The sequence below is a fragment of the Orcinus orca genome, chromosome 10, assembly GCF_937001465.1.
Source record: "Orcinus orca chromosome 10, mOrcOrc1.1, whole genome shotgun sequence".
Classification (NCBI taxonomy): Eukaryota; Metazoa; Chordata; class Mammalia; order Artiodactyla; family Delphinidae; genus Orcinus; species Orcinus orca.
The window spans coordinates 27,208,876-27,228,063 of NC_064568.1; the positions used below are offsets into that span (position 1 = coordinate 27,208,876).

Consider the following 19,188-nt stretch of genomic DNA (forward strand, 5'->3'; position numbering starts at 1 on the left):
AGCAGCCACCGTGTGCCAGGCGCCGTTCAGAGTACTTTACGCTTGACCTTCACAACAATCCCACTGTAAGGTGAGGATACAGTGGCACAGAGAGGTTGACTTGCTGAGGATCCCACAGGTGATAAGGAGCAGAGCTGGGACTTAAACCATGCTCTTAAACACTACCTCATTTGCAAGATGATTTCCTTTAGTGCACGGAGAAGCATCTCTGTTTGGATAACTGAGAAGTTATTTTAGTGAGTATTAGAAAAAATACGATCGGCACATCAAATGTGCTCTCTCACCATGATTTCACCCCTTAGTACAGCTTGGGACAAAGCTAAACTTTAAAATTAAGTTCGTTAAAGTATTTTTGTAACAGACGGTGTTATAATAAGTTTTAACAAATAAACAATTTTCTAGAAAATGATCGTACAAAATACACAGGTACTACCTGTACGTTGTTCACATAGAGTAAGTAGTCATCATTTACGTCTCAAAACAACCCTGTGAAGGGAGTAATATGATCGTCCTGTGTCACAGCTGAGGAAACTGAGGCGCAGGGAGGTTAAGTGGCTGTCAAGGTCACCTGTCGAGTAAATGGGAGCGTGAAGAGTCACGTGCTTGCGGTCTGATGTATACAGCCTGCTAGCACTGGCTCCCAAAAGTCAACTGCGTGCATTTCTTTCCAACTCTGCCTTCAGTGAGGGCACTTCGGTAGCTCAGACTCAGCCATGGAGGGAGTATTTACACCACAGAAACTGGCGAGCACTGCAGATCAAGGTTTGCTGTTTTGTTTCATTGTTTTTGTTTTGAAGCGTCAGTTGACCAGCTCACCAGCAAATATCACCTATTAAATCAGTGGTCCCCACACCAGAATGTGCAGAGGTGATACTTGGCAAGGGTTTTTTGGTTTGTTTTTGTGGGGTTTTTTTTAGTAGAGATTCCCAGCCCCTTGCCTCCAGAGATTCTGATTCAGTCGTTCTGGGGGTAAAGCCTGGAAATCTCTTTCTAGAACAGCTCTCCACCTGATTCTGATAGACGGTGCAAGCTTGGGAACCAGTGATTCTGGACCTTGGTGTTGAATATTGGAAACATCTGGGGAGGTTTTACGAGGGGTAGCCTGAGGTTGCTTGCCAACTTAAAGCAGAATCTCTGGGTATGGGGTCTAGACATCAGTTTTGTTTGTTTGTTTGGTTCTTGTTTTTTAGGCATCAGGTTTTTTCTTTAAAGCTTCCCATATCCTTCTCATTTGCAGCCAGGTTTAAGAACCATTGGCTAAAATCACCTTTCAAGTTTCTTCTAGCTCTGAAGACTGAGTTGACCTCTGTTGCCCTGTGAGGTTTTTAGCACACGGTTTATTGGTTTAGTTCCTTGTGGGGACTAGTATTTAGTTACCTCAGAGGTTTGTCTCTTAATTATCGACACTAAGAGAGAGAAACGCTGTTACCGGGTCATTCAAAACATTGCATAATCCCCAAAGCATATCTCTTTGTCTTAGATGGAGTGTTCGACCCTTCAGTTCAGAGCAGATTTGCATTCCTAATTAGGGCTTGCTTAAGATGCCGAAAATTTGAATTTGTTTTCCTCAAGCTCAGCAATATCCTGGGAGGAGCAAGCTACAGTTAAAATGTCCTGTTTCTTCCAAGCCACCAAGTGGCTTCTTCACAAACAATGTCTTCCACACATGCATGGAGTTAACTATACAGACATTTATATAGTCTTTGTTTGTTTAATTATTTTTAACATCTACATCCTATGCCATCAGTCTGTCCAAGCCGCACTTAAAATAAACAGTGGAATTGTGAGATATTAAACACCGTCACCTGAAGTCTTTCCCATGGTGACTAGATAGCCATGTGGCATAAAGCTTCATTTACCTAATAGCATCAGTTGTTTGGTCAAGAATATTTTCCATCTACAACTACAAGTTAGCTTGTTGGTCGGTGGACAGTTTTTATTTTAACCATTTTGGTAGAAAACCTGCTTAGAATGCATTGCACAGCCTTCCCTGCCTTTTTCAATAGGGAGACGACAGTCCTTGAACGTTTTCCCTGTGATCAAGGATCACCATTGTGACTGTGTCTTTCCCCAGTGGCCCCGCTCCCCTGAGGACCTCTCAAGGTATAGGGGCGTCTGCCCTTCATAGCCCCAAACCTCAGGGGATGCTGAATATACGTGTCTGGTGCTTCAGTTCGGCAGCCTTCTCCCTCAAGCTCAGGCTATCTCGAAAAGTGAGAGCGTTAATCAACACACCTGTTTCAAATAAGTCCCCTCATCCCCCTTCCTGGTCCCCCAAAGGATGGAAAACAGACCTGTTAGAACTGGACGTAAAGCTGGTTAAAATGGAAGATGGTTGTGAGTGGGGAACCAGGGGACTCTGAGAAAACACATTTCCATGCAGAGACTTTGTCATTTTTATTTTGACGTTGGTTTCTCTGAAGCCCTTTCTTTCTTCTTGGTTCCAAAGATAGGTAAGGTCATGAAGTGATAAATCGTGTGGGGGGGAAAGAATCATAGGGGCTCATGTTTGTATAGCAATTTATGACCTTTGAGGCATTTTAACTTCCATTATTTTAGCTGACGATCACAACAGTCCTTGAAGGTAAGTAGGGGAACTGTTATTAATCCCATTTTACAGGTGGTATAACCAAGGCCCAGAGAAATTGAAATGATTTTCACAAGCTCCAATGTGTGGGGGATCCAATAAAAATCCATGTAGTGTGACAGAGGAGTCTAAAAAAGGAGGTGGGACAGGGGCTTATTCACTCATGATTTTGTTCATTTGGCAAGTATTTACTGAGCACCTACTATGTGCCAGTTCTCATTTATATGCTGAGGACACAATAGAAAATAGAGCCAATAAAGTCCCTGTATTCATGGAGCTTATGTGCTAGTGGGAGAAGACAATAAACAAATAAATATATAATACAGTGTCAGGTATTGGTGAGTGCTATGAAGAAAAAGGAGTCAAAAGATAGAGACTCATGGAGTTCACCTGGGTGAGCTGAACCGCACTGATGTTTTTACCAAGGTTTTTAAAACATAAATGAAATGTCCCTTTGAGGACAGTAATTTAGTGAAAAGAGAAGGAGTGGTGAAAATAACCATTATTGTAGATCACTGTTGTGGTTACAAACAGGTCTGCTGAATTTGGCTTTGAATCTTAGCTCTAAGATGGCTGCATGTGTCCAGGACAGGGTTATATCTGCCACAAGCATCACCAGGGAAGAAATGGAAACAATAATAATGTTTCTCAAGTGCCCCAGGTAGGGGTCCCCATTCCCACTGAGAACGCCCTGTGATGTGTGGCTGCCGGAGGGAGAGGAGAAGAGGGGTGCCAGTTTAGAACTGATAGCTATCACTTGCATCTCATTGGAGAACCTCTGTTGTTTCGTATCATAAAACTGCAACAATTATAGGACCATCACACAACCTGAAAATTGCTTGAAAGTGTAACAGTTGACTACTGTGGCTTTGAGTGGTCCTCATTGTTTTTCAAATTAATACCTTGTCATTGTTTCAGCAGGTGTTAAGAAATGTTACTAGCGTCCCAGGGGCCAAGCATTGGCCCTTTGCTTGATAATTGTTTGCTTTGTATCAGGAAAAAAAAAAATACAGTCCTACTGTTTCCAAACCTTCCTCATTTTCACCCTGGAAATTACACAGAAGTGTTAACTAACTTCAATTTGCAGTGCCTGACAGTCACGTCTTGTAGAGAAATGATACTTTGTGATCTAAGGTAAACCACAGTCATGAAAACTAATCTTTTTAGTTATCAGCAAACATACATACCCACTGTGGAAATTTAAGGGGCTTGTGGCAGCTCTCCTAATGACCCATATTACAGTGTTTTAATAGGTTTCTTCTGAGATAACTTTGATTGCAACAGCTCAAGCAGTGTGCATTCTTAGTTTCTTTTTTTTTCCTTACAATAAATCGTTTTGTAACTACTGGATGAACCACCTGCTTACCTTTCCAGAAAATCTAATTTATTTAAAAAATCAAATCCTTCCCCCTCTCCATCTTTTTTGAATCATTGGACTCTAAGGCTGTACCTTGGACTCTAAGGGAAGCAAAGACCACTGGTTAATGTCTCCTGTGAGTAAACTGATAAGGAAATACTTACCACATACTCAGGTTAAACTACCCCCAAAAATATGACTTGGGTCGGAAGGGATAGAGATTTAAATACAATTTCTTGACTTGGCACTTCCTCAGTTTTTTAAAGAGGGGATCGGGGAAGCCTGTCACTTTTCTAATATTATATTAAGGACAGACAGTGGAAGGCAGTATGTTTGAGTATTTTTCAATGGAGGTTTCAATCCAAAGAAAATCCAGAGAATGTCTCTGTGTTATCTGGTGAAGATTTATCCATCAGAGTATCTTTGCCAGAAAAAAAAATTAATAGTAGAAAAATAATAATAAACTATACAACCCTGTAATCCCAACTCCCTTCTTGCCAGGTTGGATTTCTGGAAAGAGCAGGAGGTTTGAATATCAGTTTCAGTTCCTGGAATATCAGAGCAGGCTGTGGATAGCGATACTGTATACTATGGATAGCTTCCAGCCCCAGTGGATAGCCTCAAACTCCAGCCAAAGCTCTGGGGGTGCACAGCAGGGTAAAATGCATGGGTCATCGAGAAAGGGTCACTGTCCGAGAAGTCCATTTTCATGTTCTCCTGTTTCTTTGCAGAAACCCGGGATGGACGTGGCCGATGCCTACGTGACTTTCGTCCGTCACTCTCAGGATGCCCTTCGTGATAAGGTCAATGAGGAGATGTATATAGAAAGGTTATTTGATGTAAGTAAGTGCCTTCTCCTCCTTGGAAGCCAAGGAGGAGACCCTCCAAAATGTGACAAAATAAGAGACAGGAGGATAAGTCACATTTTGAGAAAATGGATTGGTCCTGATGCAAACAAAATCTTTTCCTCCCCGTCTGCCTTAGGCTCTTATCTGTCGTGTGTCTGTTCCCCAACCCACCCTGGCGTGGCTGTGTCTCGGTCCCAATCTGTGTGATACGTGGGATGGCACAGCCTTGCGCAAACAGGCTCATCCCTGCACGAAGCTTGTGAGGCGGCAGCTTCGTCTCACTGGCAAAGACCTTCCTCGGTCATGGTTCCCCTCCTTGCAATCTGGCCCTGCTGTAGGGAGGTGTTCCCTGCCTTCCAGGAGGCAGAGGCCAGCTCCCTGTCCTGAGGGTGGTACCTCCCTGCCACCAGCTGTGGCGTGCAGCTGTGCAGTAAATGTATCGTTATCGCTTCAAAGATGCTTCTGTTTCTGGAAGACTAGAAGTCTTTAGCTAGCCCTGGGTTTTGGCAGACACGTTAGTTACTTGGTCATTTGCCGTTCTAAACCCAGGTGCCCCTCCTCCACTCCCCCTCTACCCACTTGAAAATTTGGGCGAAGAAGCAGGTGTACAAAGAGCAGGTACATCAGGCTGCCAGACCCAGATTGAACTTCCGAAAACAGATTTCTGAGGGTTAATAGTTATCAAGCAAACTTACTTCCAGTGTGACTGCATCTGCACTTCCAAAGCAAACCACTGAGGCAAAAAGAAAAAAAAAAAGGAATCTGCTTCAGTCTCAAATCTCCTGCCTCTTTCAGGCCAAAGCAGATGGGGCTGCCTAATTTAGCCAGATATTTTGTTTCAAGTTTCCACCGAATTTGCCAGTGTAGACCCGGCCAGAGTGCATGGAAGCCGACGTACTTGTCTCTGTGTGGCTCTAATTGTACAGCCTACTTCTGTCTCGTGAAGCGTGAGCTCCTCCTGTCCAGGTTTCCGTATTTTTAGTGCCAGCTCAAACATTAATGTTTTGGTCTACTATGGAATCCATGTTTCTATATTTTTTCTGTGATTGTGTTCAGCAATTTGCATCGAGTTTGTGTGTGTGTGTGTGTGTGTGTGTGTGTGTGTGTGTGTGTGTGTGTTTGTTCCATGGCTAAGTGAGCTCATTGTTGGCACTGCTTAAGAGTCTGCAGCTTCTGACTTTTCTATGCTTTGTCTTCCAGCTCATTTGCTTTCCTCGTGTGTTGAAAAGGCTCCTGTCTTTTTTTTTTTTTTCTTTTCTAATCATCCCCTCTCTGTGCTCAATATCGCTCTTTCCTCTGCATCACCTTTCTTCGAGAAAACCCTTCTTACTTTTTAATTCCCACCCGTCCTCTCTCGGATTAAAATGGAACTTATCTCTCATGTCAAATGTTTTATCACATTATATCAAGTGGCATGAATTAGAATCAAATAATCTTCCTGTGTACATCTTCTAGCATGGCCCACATCCACTGAGAATGCCTCATACATGCATAAAGCTCACCGGCGGGTCCTCCCCCTTCTCTGCATGCGTGCCTGTATGAAAATACTGAGCCTAGAATGTCTGGGGCCCAATCACCCAGCCAATAGGCATTGAAAACAGGCAGGCAGCACCCTCAGGTCTGCAGTTTGGAGTGTGGACACTCTGCCCATCTCCGCTGAATGAAATTCCAAGCCACAAACGTTCAAGAAGCCTGTGGGTTGTTCTTTTCAATGCCTAGGTTGCCTTCTTCTTTTCTTTTTTTTCTTTGATCAGTATCTTCTGATTCTCAGTTTTGTGTGGCCCTCGTGTGCGTGTGCGTGCGTGTTCCTGTGTGAGCGTGTGTGAATAACCCCGTGCTCTCCAAAACTTTCAAACATCTAGAACTGAATTTCACGTTCAATCTGCCACTTAGCCTATTGTTTCATTGACAAATAACCCACCCTTCCCTCTTGATGTTTTTTTTTTTTAATTAGAAGTACAAGGGGGGAAAAGTTTTTTTTAAGGTAGCTTTGTTGAAGGCAGCAGGGCAAATTGTCCTTTTCTGGGGCTTTTTTAAAGGGAAAGTACAACTGAATCTTTATTTAAGAGTGTAGCTTTGGCTAGCACAGATGGTAAACTGGACTTGCCTGACTGTTGAAGAACCCAGGCAAATTCAAGCCCTCTGGTCATTTATTTGAATGAATAATGAAAAAAAATCACTAAGAATTTGTTTTTCAGGGTGCAAATTATGTCTAGGGTCATTCAAAAATTCACAAATATGTCAAGTCCCTTGTGGAATTACACTGACCAGCATAAAATGGCATCAGTAACATTATAAGAATCCCCACAATTTAGTCTCTTATTGTCCCAATTCTGTTTTCCCAAGGGAGTCTTAATTACCCTTCCCTGAATATCTGATTTTAAAACTTAACCATTACAGTCATTCGCTGCACATCACTCCCATCCCTACGGAAAAAATTTTTCAGTAGCCTATTTAGAGATAACGAATTGAATTTCTTTGCCACTTACTTCCTTACTTCCCAAATAACCTGCTCCCCTAATTTACAGAATATTGGTGCTAGGCAACCTAGCTGATGTCGTGCAAAAAAAGTTCTTGAATCTGTCATGGATTTAAAACATTTGTCATTCGAAAAAACCCAGAGCTTCTCAAAAAGCTTCATTACCATGCAGCCCCAGTAATTTAATTCAGTACTTACTGTTTTTCTATAGTCTAGCAGCAAAACATCAGATTACCAACATGTTTGATTATTTTCGGCTTCTGTTTCCTCAAGCAGGGTGTTTATTTCTTTACATATATGCTCTGGAAGGCAGTCGTGTCCACCGAGCTAAATAAGGGAATCAGAATATTGAGGCAAAAGGGTGTCTGTGAAACCTCCCACCCTACATTTCTTGCTACAATGAACTTATCCTTTCAACTTCCTTCCTAATGATAGTGGTCCTGGGGCGGGTTTCTAAACAATTGGCAGAAAGCTACTGAGAAAAACTTGTTGATCTGAGAGGTTTCTCTTCCAAATTGTTGCATTTTGATAAATGGCAAAAATGAATAATAGAAAATTAGCATTTTGAATGAGGAAAAATATATATCTCTCAGATTGTTTGCTGTTTGGAGGTTGTTGATTTTGACTCTTGTGTCATTCTCTGGTTTTTAGTTCCTGCTGGCATCTGTCATTCAGAGGCATGTTCTCAGAGCTCCTGTTGTGTTTTCAACTGTGCTTCAAAGTCTCAGTTTGATTTACCTGAGAAGTCCTTTAAGTTCTTGCTATTCGGGATTATTCCCATTTTTTGGCCAGAGTGTACCTTGTGGAAAAGGCTGGATGGCATTAGTGTGTGTCTGTATCTGAGAATATTTGGAGTAATAGCTGGTCATTTAATGAGTACGTCTTCCGTTTTAACCAGGCCCCTATCTCAGTGTTCTCTCTCTCTCTGTCTGAGCTGGTTTTTTCTTTGCCTCGTCATTGTACTTCTGGCTGCAATTGGGTGCTTGTGGGAGATTATCGGCATAGCATTTGGGGCTCTATATTTAATGTTCTGCATTTTTATCTATTTTATTATGTAACTTAAGAGCAACTTTCCAAATTCATCTTCACCAAATTTTTTTAAACAAGCATTTTCTAGGTTGATTGTAGAAATACAGTCAGACATAACGTTGTCTCGCCAGGTCTTTTTAATGCAGTGTAAGTTTCCCTGTTTATTAATAATTGATTTACGTAGTCCTCCTATAAAAAGCTAGCAACCTCTTTAGTTACGCACCTCAGAAAAAAGCTAATCAGTCCAAAATTAAGTGCTGATGGGAAAAGAATCCTCAAACTGTTTTTCTTGGTATTTCAGATATGCAGCTGTACATTTTTTCATCTGCATTTTTGTAATTTTTTTCCTAAAAAATGGCAAGCCATTGTAAACTGGTTTCAGTTGCTACAGAGATAACAGTTTATAATATTTGAAACAAAAGATTCAGAGGTTTAGAGCAAGAGAATATGCCAAGACGTACACTAACAAGGAATCTAAATTATATTAAAGGTGCCGAATTCTTAAAAGAGAATCCGATTGCTGTCGGACTCAAGTGAGAGCTTGGCCTCTTTGAAAATTATTGCTGACTTTTAAAGAAAATATAAAACATGGAGATGAATAATGTCCATATTCCTAAAGCAGCAGCTGAAAAGGAAAGCACGGCCCAAGAAATAACTCGAAGACAGTGATTTAAAGCTTGAGTGTCCATAAATCATGCAGATAGCTTCTCCCCCTTTCTCTGGTGATTAATTCACTGTCTTCCCTGAAACAAAAACACGCTTTTTGAAATTAGAGATCAGATCATCAGGAGAAGCACCTAAGATTTCAAGGTCTAAACAAAAATTAATTTATTTTCTTTCCTCCTTGTACTTCTTGAAGACACAGACTGAGAAGAAAATCAGGATTAAAAGAGATGTGCTTAGGGTGAATTCATCTGCTTAAACCTCACAGGCTCGGCGATGAGTGATTAAAAAGCCATCTCGAACTTGGATGGCATCCACATTGGGGGTAATGCTGCGTCCGCACTGGCTTTCTTCAGGCCCCCGTGTTACCGCGAACCAGGCCCAGGGAACATTTGACTGGAGATGATACGTGGATTATATAGGTCAATTATACACTTAATCTGCCTTCTGGAGGATTAAGTATTTGCAGATTGCCTCTGCATTTGGCTTCTCCGTGGCAGTTATCAGATCAGGAAAGGACCCCTCACCAAACTGCCTCGTAAGCGCTTAATCAGGCAGCGCGGTCAGGTTCGGATGGGGCTGCTGCTCTGTATTCTTTGCCTTGCACAGATTCTAATTTGCTGTTCCATTATCAAATCGTGTATTTGTCCACTTTACGTGTCAGCACAGTAATTGAGTGTGAATATGTCCCTTTAAAGGGGTAATTTGAAAAATGAAACCTCTGCCTATTAAAATATATTTGCTGTATTTATAAAAGACGCCACAGATAACCTGATCATTCATAACCTGATTAAATTACAAAAGCACTACCCATGTGAACGTGTATCGATCAAGGTAGGAGCCATCCTGCTCAAGGAAGTAAGTACAGAAGAACAGGCAACAAGGAAAGCATTATATTATTAGGTGATATCTGTAAGGTGTATGGCCAACTGTCCAGCTGAGGGAAATTACTTTCCAAAGTACAAAAGTGGGGAGAAGTCCACAAGATTCACCAATATAACAGGTTGCGGTTCTAAGGGCTGATTAAAGAAAGTCACGGCATATGGCATTCAAGACACTGAGACGGTCTCCTCTATAAGCAAGAAGCAGGTTTGGTTGCCCCTTCATGGGAGCTCTTGTGTAGTGAGCCTGGGCCTTGCTTCTGGAGCCTTCAGACTTCACCCTTGATCCTTACAAGCCGGGTGACCTTGGACAAGGTATTTAATCTCTCAGAGCTTCAGCTGATTCATCTACATAACAGAGATGATAATAAGCAGAACCTTCTCGTGGAGTCCTTATGAGCGTGAAGCACCGTGTGCTCCTGCCAGCATCGCGCTATGGAAGCATTTGGTAAGTGTCCTCCGCCGTGGCCACCACCATCATCGCATCATCATCATCATCATCATCGCCGTCACTGAAATGGAAAGGCTTTTCCCAGGCATCTTTTTTTCTTGTTAAACAAAACCCCATCTCCGTGCTAAGGTGCTGTAAGAATCTCGCTGTCACTTTCAGGCATTAACTCCAAGCTTGCTTAGAATTACATGACGTACAGCAGCCTAGTACCGGTTTGCTTTTGGCAAAACATAGTTCTGAAACAAGCAAAAGAGTGATGGTTAGGGCTGGGGCTTTGAAGTAAGCCAGACAGGAGAAGGGATCCTGGTTTTGCCACTTCTGAGCTGTTTAACTTCGGGTCAATTAGTTAACCTCTCTGAGCCTCAATTTCCTCAGCTGTAAAGAAACTTACTTCTTACAGTTGTTGTGAGGACTAAATAACACAGTGGATGTAGACTGGCATAGTTAAAAATTCGACAAGTCTTTTATCATCATCATCATCATTATCATTGTCTCGTAGAAGTATTTGTTCCTTACAGTGACATTGAAATGACCTAGCCCTACCCCCTAAACAAAACCACAGTGCATCGGCAAATAAATCAGAATTGACCTTCTGAACTTGAGGAGTTGGGGGTGGAGGGGAGGATGAGTAATGCCTTTTATTATTACAGATGTAATAAATTTACATTGTAGACATTTAGAAAATACAGCTAAGCAAAAATAAGAAAATATTACATGCCCAGCAGGCATAGATTATTCCTTGAGTGTTTATCCTTTGAATCTTTTTCTATGTGCTTATATACTTGATGTATTTTTAACCAAAATAAGTGAGCAAAAATTGCTGTTTTTAAGTTAATGGTCTTGATTTTCCCTGCGAATAAGTGTTTGACTGATACACTGTCCGTTTTCAAAGCTGCCCACTCATCCCCACAGTATCCTTTCTAGTTGGTTTTTGCAACCCAGGCTCCGATGCAGGGCCACGCGTCGTATCTGGTTGTGATGCGCTTTCAATTTCTTTTTACCAGCACTGGCTTTTTTCATGATCCTGACTTAAAGGGACCACCGTGCCAATTGTTCCACAGACTGGAGGAGTTTATTACTATCTAAACATAGAACTGATTTCAGGAGAAAAAAAAATATCTAGCTGAATTCAACCAAGTAGCTCTTTTGGACATAATTAGTAACTCAGCATAATTCAACCAGGGTTTTTTTAAGCTGTTCTCTGTATGTAAGGAAAAGTTCTGAAGCTAGTTATTTTTTTAAAAAAAACAAAAAAACCTAAACAGCAAGAAATCCACAGAGGTCAGGGAACAAGTTGGCCATATGAAGAGCTACAGGGATTTTATTTCATGTACTAAGGCACAGGTGTCTGAGCTGGATGGGTCAGTCTGAGGTCCTGGTCCAGTGTTTCTTGTCTCGCTGCCGCTGCTTTGGTGAAATCTTGATGAGGAACTTTCACTCCCACCTGAGATCATTAGGAAGGTTTCTTTGCTAATTCTGCTAGGATTTTCCCTGAGGTTATCAATCTGAAATTAAGCCCTTCAGATCAGTCTAAAGCTGAGCTTTCAATACTCTTCAGATCAAACTTTAATTGAACTATGACCTCGACTCTATCCGCCTCAATTATGAGGCTACAGAGCCTTTTCTCTGGGCTACTAGGATAGCCTTCAGAATCTGTGTGATTATATATACTAGAACAGGAAAACAAATCCGAAATGGACCAGGAAAGACAGGAAAGGAGAGACAGTTGACTTTTTTCCACCTAATTCTGAATCTCAAAGTAAATTCTGGCAGTTAAGCCATGTCCTGGGCCATGTGTCATTCCCCAAGAGTGTCATTTCTCAAGAAGAATATGGAAACTGGACAGAGGCAGAGGGAAATGAGACGTGAAAAGCCTGTCCTCACCTTAATCTGTAACATTATAAGGAATATAATACACACACACACACGCACACACATACACACCCACACACATCATTAGGGTTTGGGTTCTTGCATGTGAACCTCAGACTCAGGACCTTTCCAAGCTGGAATTATAAAACAATCCAAGTTCACCTTCATGACTTTTATCCTCCAGTGCCCCTTAAAGACCCAGTGCCTTCATGATTTCCCTACTTCCCATCATGTAAATCTGTTTTTAGCAGATGTGCTGTTTCCTCCCCTATTAAGGTAAAGAAAACTTAGTGCTGGCCTTGTTGGGGTATTTGCAATTTTAACAAAATATTAAGCTAAAAGAATGAGGCGCTAATAATGGAAGTTTTTGATCTCTGACATGACAGAGATCAAAGTAAAGCAAGCTCTACTAGGATGGGAGGGGATGGAAAGAGGAGTGTTTCAGTGCCTCTGATGCCCTATTGCAATGACTCTCATATTCACATATGCATCCTCTTGCCCGTGACCTTCACACTACCAAGTAAATGATAACAATGCCTTCTTTTTCTTTTGGAGTCTTAGGTATAGAAACACATTTCTATTCCACATGGACAGGCTTTTCTTCATGCTTGGGCAATTTGAGTTTTCAGCAGTCGTTCATGCAGAAAAGATAAGGGGGCATTAATAGATTTGGATTACTTGGATTAATTGTATCAAACGGGTTGTTACCATCCAAAAGGAAGTGTTTATTTTTTTTTAGTGTCATTGTTACAGGTTTATATTTCAGGGCCATGTCTTCAAGTAGTTCTTTCTAACCTAGATGCTGCTTCTAAACCCATTCACAGAAGTAGGCCTCGTTTACTTTCAGGCAAACCTGACATAAAACCAGTCTTGAATTTTCTCTGGAGCTTGTGTGCAACAAAGAGTTTTGCTAAGTGTCTTTATCAGAACAGCTTTCTGTGTTCCACGAGACATTTGGTGAATACAGTCAATTTGTTTTCTTTTCCAGTGGAGAATGTTCCAATAATCATTCTAAGAAGCCAGGCTGATTGCTCTGTTACATTAAGGTCACAGTATGCTTGCTAACATGACCCACACAATACTTTTGTGTCTTAGAAAAGGTTTGTTTTTTTTTTCTTATGGCAGACTTATGGCATGGAAGCAGTAAGTGACAGACTCTTACACACACACACACGTACATGCATGCACACACACACACATGCACACACACAGTAGCCAAGGCACATTTTGTGGAACGAATATTATCACATTGCGTAGCAAGATACGAGATATACTAAATCCTCAAATACTTCCCATTATTTAACCAAGTAACTGTTTCCCTCCTTGCCAGGCTCTGTAGAGGCTATTATCAAAAGATTTCACTGTCTCTTCATGTCTAACATCATAATCGCTTGCCCTAAAATTTTTTAATAAATGAACTTAAAATATCATCTAGGTTCTTATTATGCAAAATGTGGTCCGTGGACCTCAGCATCAGTCTCCACTGGGGGTACAGAATCTCGGCCCTAACCCCAGCCAAATGGATCTGAGTCTACATCTTAACAAGAGCCTCTGCTGATTCAAAGGCACAGTAAGGTTTGAGAAGGACTGGGTAAGATCAGTGACTCTCTTCTATGCCTGTGACCCACCGTAAGAAGCACATTTTACATTGCAACCCAGTGTGTATGTATACACACACACACACACACACACGCACATGCATACACACATACGCGCACACCTACGCACGCACGCACACACACACCAGAAGTTTATAAAACAATATTTACTCTCTATGTGATGCAGTCTGATAGTTTCTATTCCATCTTTCAAAAATCTTGGTAGTAACCAATGCGATGGTTTCATCACACATTGTATGATGTGTAGGTTGTTATAGGTCCCAACCCTCAGAGAGCAAAATTTCTCACCCTCGCCACTACTGACATTTCGAGCCAGATAATTCTTGGTTGCAGGGCGCTAGCCTGTGTATTGAAAGACGTTGAGAGCATCCCTGGCTTCTACCCACTAGACGCCAGTAGCAGCCCCTTTTCTCAGCTTTAATGACCAAAAATGTCTCCAGACATTCCCTGATGTCCCCTGGGAGGGGGAGGGGGGACGAAAATCACTCCTGCTTGAGCACCGCTGCTCTGGATGAACCAGGAAAGAGGTAGACAAGGGAGCGCTACCTCTCTGCGTGTCACATGTCCCTCTGCCACCACCATCACACACACCTGATGAGTATGTGTAGCATCAACAACAACAAAGTGACCACTTATCAACCTGGGAGTTGGCTTGGGAGCTGTGCCGGTCTTGGAAGTAGATTATGATTGGGGGGCTTCATGCAATGATAGGACAAGCTTGTGAGACATCCAGGACCTTTTACCCCTCTCACCGTGTCTCCCCAGAGGAGTCCCGCTCCGAGCCATGGGAAGGAGCCCTGCGTTAGATCAGCAGGACGGATTCCCAGTTTGGCCTCCCTCAATTGCTTTGCTTTTTATGATTCCATCAGGATCTTGGTTAAAAAAAAAAAAATCGCTTCTACCAGGTGGCTACAAGTTATTTTTGTGCATCCAAAAACCTGAAAAGAAGGCTCAAGTTGAATACTTCATTCATTCCAAATTCCCAATTCAGAAGAGAACAGTTAACAGCCTCCTGTTGTGTTAAACTCCTGCCGAGTTGACTAAAAATCCAGTTAATGGAGTCTAGCGATTTGCCAGCAGTACGAATATTCCTGTGTCAGGAGCCTTATAATGATATAATGCTCCCTGCCACATTGAGCTGCCTTGACTGCCTTCGGCAGAATTTTTCACTCTAACCATCCCTGGACTAACAGCCATTATGCCAACAAACCTCCGGGTCTTGCCCAGGATGGGATTATTATTAATTACCAGATCTTCATGCCAACCAGGATCTAAGAGCCCCTCTCATTTTGTGTAAAAAAAATTTTTTTTGAAAAGAACAAGTAATATGTAAAGTAAGCAAAGTTAAATTCATGAGTTTTCTCGTGCAATTCTCTGTCACTTTTTTCTCTTTCCGTTTGTCTTTTTTTTTTAATTTTTAAGTTTTTTCTACAATTTTAAAGGTTACTTTCCATTTACAGTTATTACAAAATATTGGCTCTATTCCCCATGTTGCACAATACATCCTTGAGCTTACCTTACACCCTTTTTCAGGAAGAGAACCATCACTTCCTTTTGGTCAGAAAATTCATTATCTGGCCTAGGGAGCCATCCTGTTAAAGAGAAAAGACCCAGCTGTTAGGTGCCTCACTAGTTGAGGGAGTACTAGGCCAGTGTTTTTGACCCAGAGGTGATTTTGCCCCCCAGAGGACATTCAGCAATGCCTGGAGACGTTTTTGGTTGTCACAAATGGAAAGGTGCTCTTAGCATCTAGTGAGTAGAGGCCAGGGATGGCTAAACATCTTTGGATGCACAGGACAGCCCTCACAACAAAGAATTATCCAGCTCAAAATGTCAATAGTTTAAAAACCCTTTGGCTAAAAAAATAAATAAATAAATAAAAAAAAAAAAAAAAACAACCCTTTGGCTTTAATGATATGGGTGATTTGAGTTTAAATATTGGTATCCATCATGGGCATTATCTGTGGATCATTTTCTCACCAAGGGATTCCAATTCCTTTCTTTAAGAATACTCCACTTGGGAGATTTATCAGGAACTAGTCTCCAAAATCCTTTTGACAAGCTTCATCCAAAGACATCTTCTTAGGGTCTAAAAAATAAAAACTGAAGAATCATTAACACCTACGTTTCTCAGCTTGAACTTAACACTCATCCGTGCATAGTTCCCATGAAACTTCAGTACTTCAATAAAAACTCCGATCTTGTCAGTTAAATGTATCACCACAGCTTCCTTCTACTCGAAAGTGCCTTTTCGAGTTTTAAGGAACTGGCTCTTTTACATCAAGCAGACATTAAGAGTGTAGGCTTTGTCGTATGACAGTCCCAAGGTCAGTTTCTGGGTCTGCCACTTACTAGCGGTATGACTTTGGGTTATTTACTTAATCTTATCAAGCCTTGATTTCCCCCTCCGTAAAAATGGGAATAAAAACAGTACCGAGTTCTTTGGATTAGGAAAACTAAATGAGGCAATGAATAAACCATAACGATGCTCGGAGCACATAAATTACCGCACAAATGTCCGTTCTTGCTGTCGTCTTCATCAGTAGTGGTAGGAACGTGAAAACCAACGCACATCCTTGCCTAACGCTAAGGCAGGCTTTGCACAGAGAGAGGAAAAGTAGTGATACATTCCATGCCAACAGGAATTTGAAAAGCCGGAGACGGAATGGTCAGAGAATACAATAGCAAGTAACAAAGAGCCCAGGTGTGCTACAGGATCCCTAAAGAAAATCTTTTTTCTTTTAATTTTTATTGAAGTATAGTTAATTTACAAGGTTGTATTAGTTTCTGGTGTACAGCAAAGTGATTCATTTATACAGAGAGAATTTTCAGATTCTTTTCCATTATAGTTTATTACAAGATATTGAATATAGTTCCCTGTGCTATACAGTAGGACCTTGTTGTTTGTTTTATGCATAGTAGTGTGTATCTGCTAATCCCAAACTCCTAATTTATACCTCCCCCACTCCCATTCCCCTTTGGTAACCATAAGTTTGTTTTCTGTGTATGTGAGTCTGTCTCTGTTTTGTAAATAAGTCCATTTGTATCCTATTTTAGATCCCACACGTAAGTGATATCATATGATATTTGTCTTTGTCTGACTTACTGCGCTTAGTATGAGAAACTCTAGGTCCGTCCGTGTTACTGCAAATGGCATTATTTCATTCTTTTTTATGGCTGAGTAATATTCCATTGTGTATATATACCACATCTTCTTTATCCATTCATCTGTCGATGGACTCTTAGGTTGCTTCCATGTCTTGGCTATTCTAAATAGTGCTGCTATGAACATTGGGGTGCATGTATCTTTTCGAATTAGAGTTTTCTCTGGGTATGTTCCCAGGAGTGGGATTGCTGGATCATATGGTAGCTCTATTTTTAGTTTTTTAAGGAACCTCCATACTATTTTCCACAGTGGCTGCACCAATTGACATTCCCACCAACAGTGTAGGAGGGTTCCCTTAAGAAAATCTGCTTTAAGACAGAACAAAGTCCCACTGGGATGGAGCCCCAGAGATAGTGCCCCGGAGAAGGCAGCCTGGGGCAGACATCTAGGATTTGGGGAAGAGAAAGAGACAGGATTCTATGTTTAGGTACTCTGCAGGGAGACATTATCGCTTCCTCCGGGAGCGTCCCTCACTCACCAACACTGTAGCTTCATCAGCCTCGGCAGGACTGTGCTTTGTAGAGGTCCTTTCAGAACTTAAACAGGTGATGGCTTCACCCGGGTTATCATGATTCCAATCGACGCACCTGGACATTTGCTTTGTCGGCATTTATCTGCTCCGTAATCTTAAGGGCTAAATTCTTTCTATATTAACAGGTATTGTTTTGTCGTTTCATATGTGCTGCTTCTTTTTTTTTTAAGAGGGTTACTTTTTTAATACATAAATTTACTTATTTATTTATTTATTTTTGGCTCCGTTGGGTCTTTGTTGCTGCGCACGGGCTTTCTGTAGTTGCGTCGAGTGGGGGCTACTCTTCGTTGCGGTGCGCGGGCTTCTCATTGCGGTTCTTCTCATTGCGGTGGCTTCTCATCTTGCAGATCATGGGCTCTAGGCACGCAGGCTTCAGTAGGTGTGGCACGCGGGCTCAGTAGATGTGGCTCACGGGCTCTAGAGCGCAGGCTCAGTAGTTGTGGCACACAGGCTTAGTTGCTCTGCGGCATGTGGGATCTTCCCGGACCAGGGCTCGAACCTGTGTCCCCTGCATCGGCAGGCGGATTCTTAACCACTGCGCTACCAGGGAAGTCCCTAATATGTGCTTCTTAACCAGGGGTGTACATCAGAATTACTTATGTATTTTTGTAATCCATAGTTTACTCATACTTTTTTAGTTTCATCTAATGTCCTTTGTCTGTTCCGGATCGTATTGATAATATCTCATTATATTTAGTTGTGTGTCACGTTAGGCTCCTCTTTGATAACGTTGTAGATTTTGAAGAATCTTGCTCAGATATATTGTAGGCTACCCCTCTGTTAATTATCTGATGTTTTTGTCATAATTAGATGAAGCTTTGGGATTTATATGTATTTTTTATTTTAAAAATGTATCCGTCCCAGCTGTATGCCACAGATTCTGAGTCAGTGGATCTAAGATAGAGCTCAGGCATCTGTTTTTTTAAACAAGTCCAAGGGTTTAATCTGATCAAGAGTCACTGATTTAGAGCAGTGTTTCTCCACGATGGATGATTTTGTCCACCCAGAGTTTGTCTGGAAGTGGTCTGGAGGCGTGTTTGACAGTCACAACTCAGGGGCTAGTGGGGAGGGATGCTACCAACATCTAATGAGCAGATGGTAAACATGGCACTGCCCAGGACAGCCTCCCATGACAAAGAATTATCTGGCCCCCAGTTCCAACGATTGCAAAGTTGATAAATCCTGATTTAGTCGATAAAAGATACCGAAAGACATGTTTAGTTCTACTGTTTCTATTAATTCCTCCTTTGTGTCCAACAAAACAACTTTATAACCTTTTTATTTTTATATCTATAGCAACCATACCAAAAGATAGGAGAAGGTACTATTATTTCCATTTTTAAGACAGGAACCTAAGGTCCAGAAAGAGCTTGCCCAGGACCCCAAGGTCCCAGGGACACCATCTCTTGAAACTGGCTTTCCATCCCCCGCTCTGTGAGAAAAGTGATAGTATCCATCTGATTCGCCGTTGCATCCCCCCCTCCGTATTCTAGCCTATGTGAACCCTCAGTAACTGTGTGTTAAAGAAGTATTGATGAATCCCTAGCCTATGTCGTGCACCTTGTTGAGGATATTTTCTATTTCAAATTCTAAGTCAAAAATAGTAATTAAATCCTTTAAGTGTCTCACTATGGATTTTTGCAATTGTCACCTGATGTTTTGTGGAAGCCTTGAATCTATAGTGTTCTGGTTAATTTTTTATTT

General features: G+C 41.6%; 1 protein-coding gene across 30 annotated transcripts in view; it reads left to right on the top strand.

Annotated features, from left to right (window-relative positions):
- The window catches only part of CADPS (calcium dependent secretion activator), a 783,217-nt gene that overhangs the window by 738,794 nt on the left and 25,235 nt on the right, over positions 1 to 19,188 (top strand). For all 30 annotated transcript variants that reach the window (XR_007479444.1, XM_049715275.1, XM_049715276.1 and 27 more), the window contains one exon: positions 4,676 to 4,783. Coding sequence is in view for 28 of the 30 variants with exons in the window: in XM_049715275.1 (XP_049571232.1) it covers positions 4,676 to 4,783 (108 nt within the window). In the remaining 2 variants the exon portion in view is untranslated. Of the gene's footprint in view, positions 1 to 4,675; positions 4,784 to 19,188 lie in introns of those variants that run through there.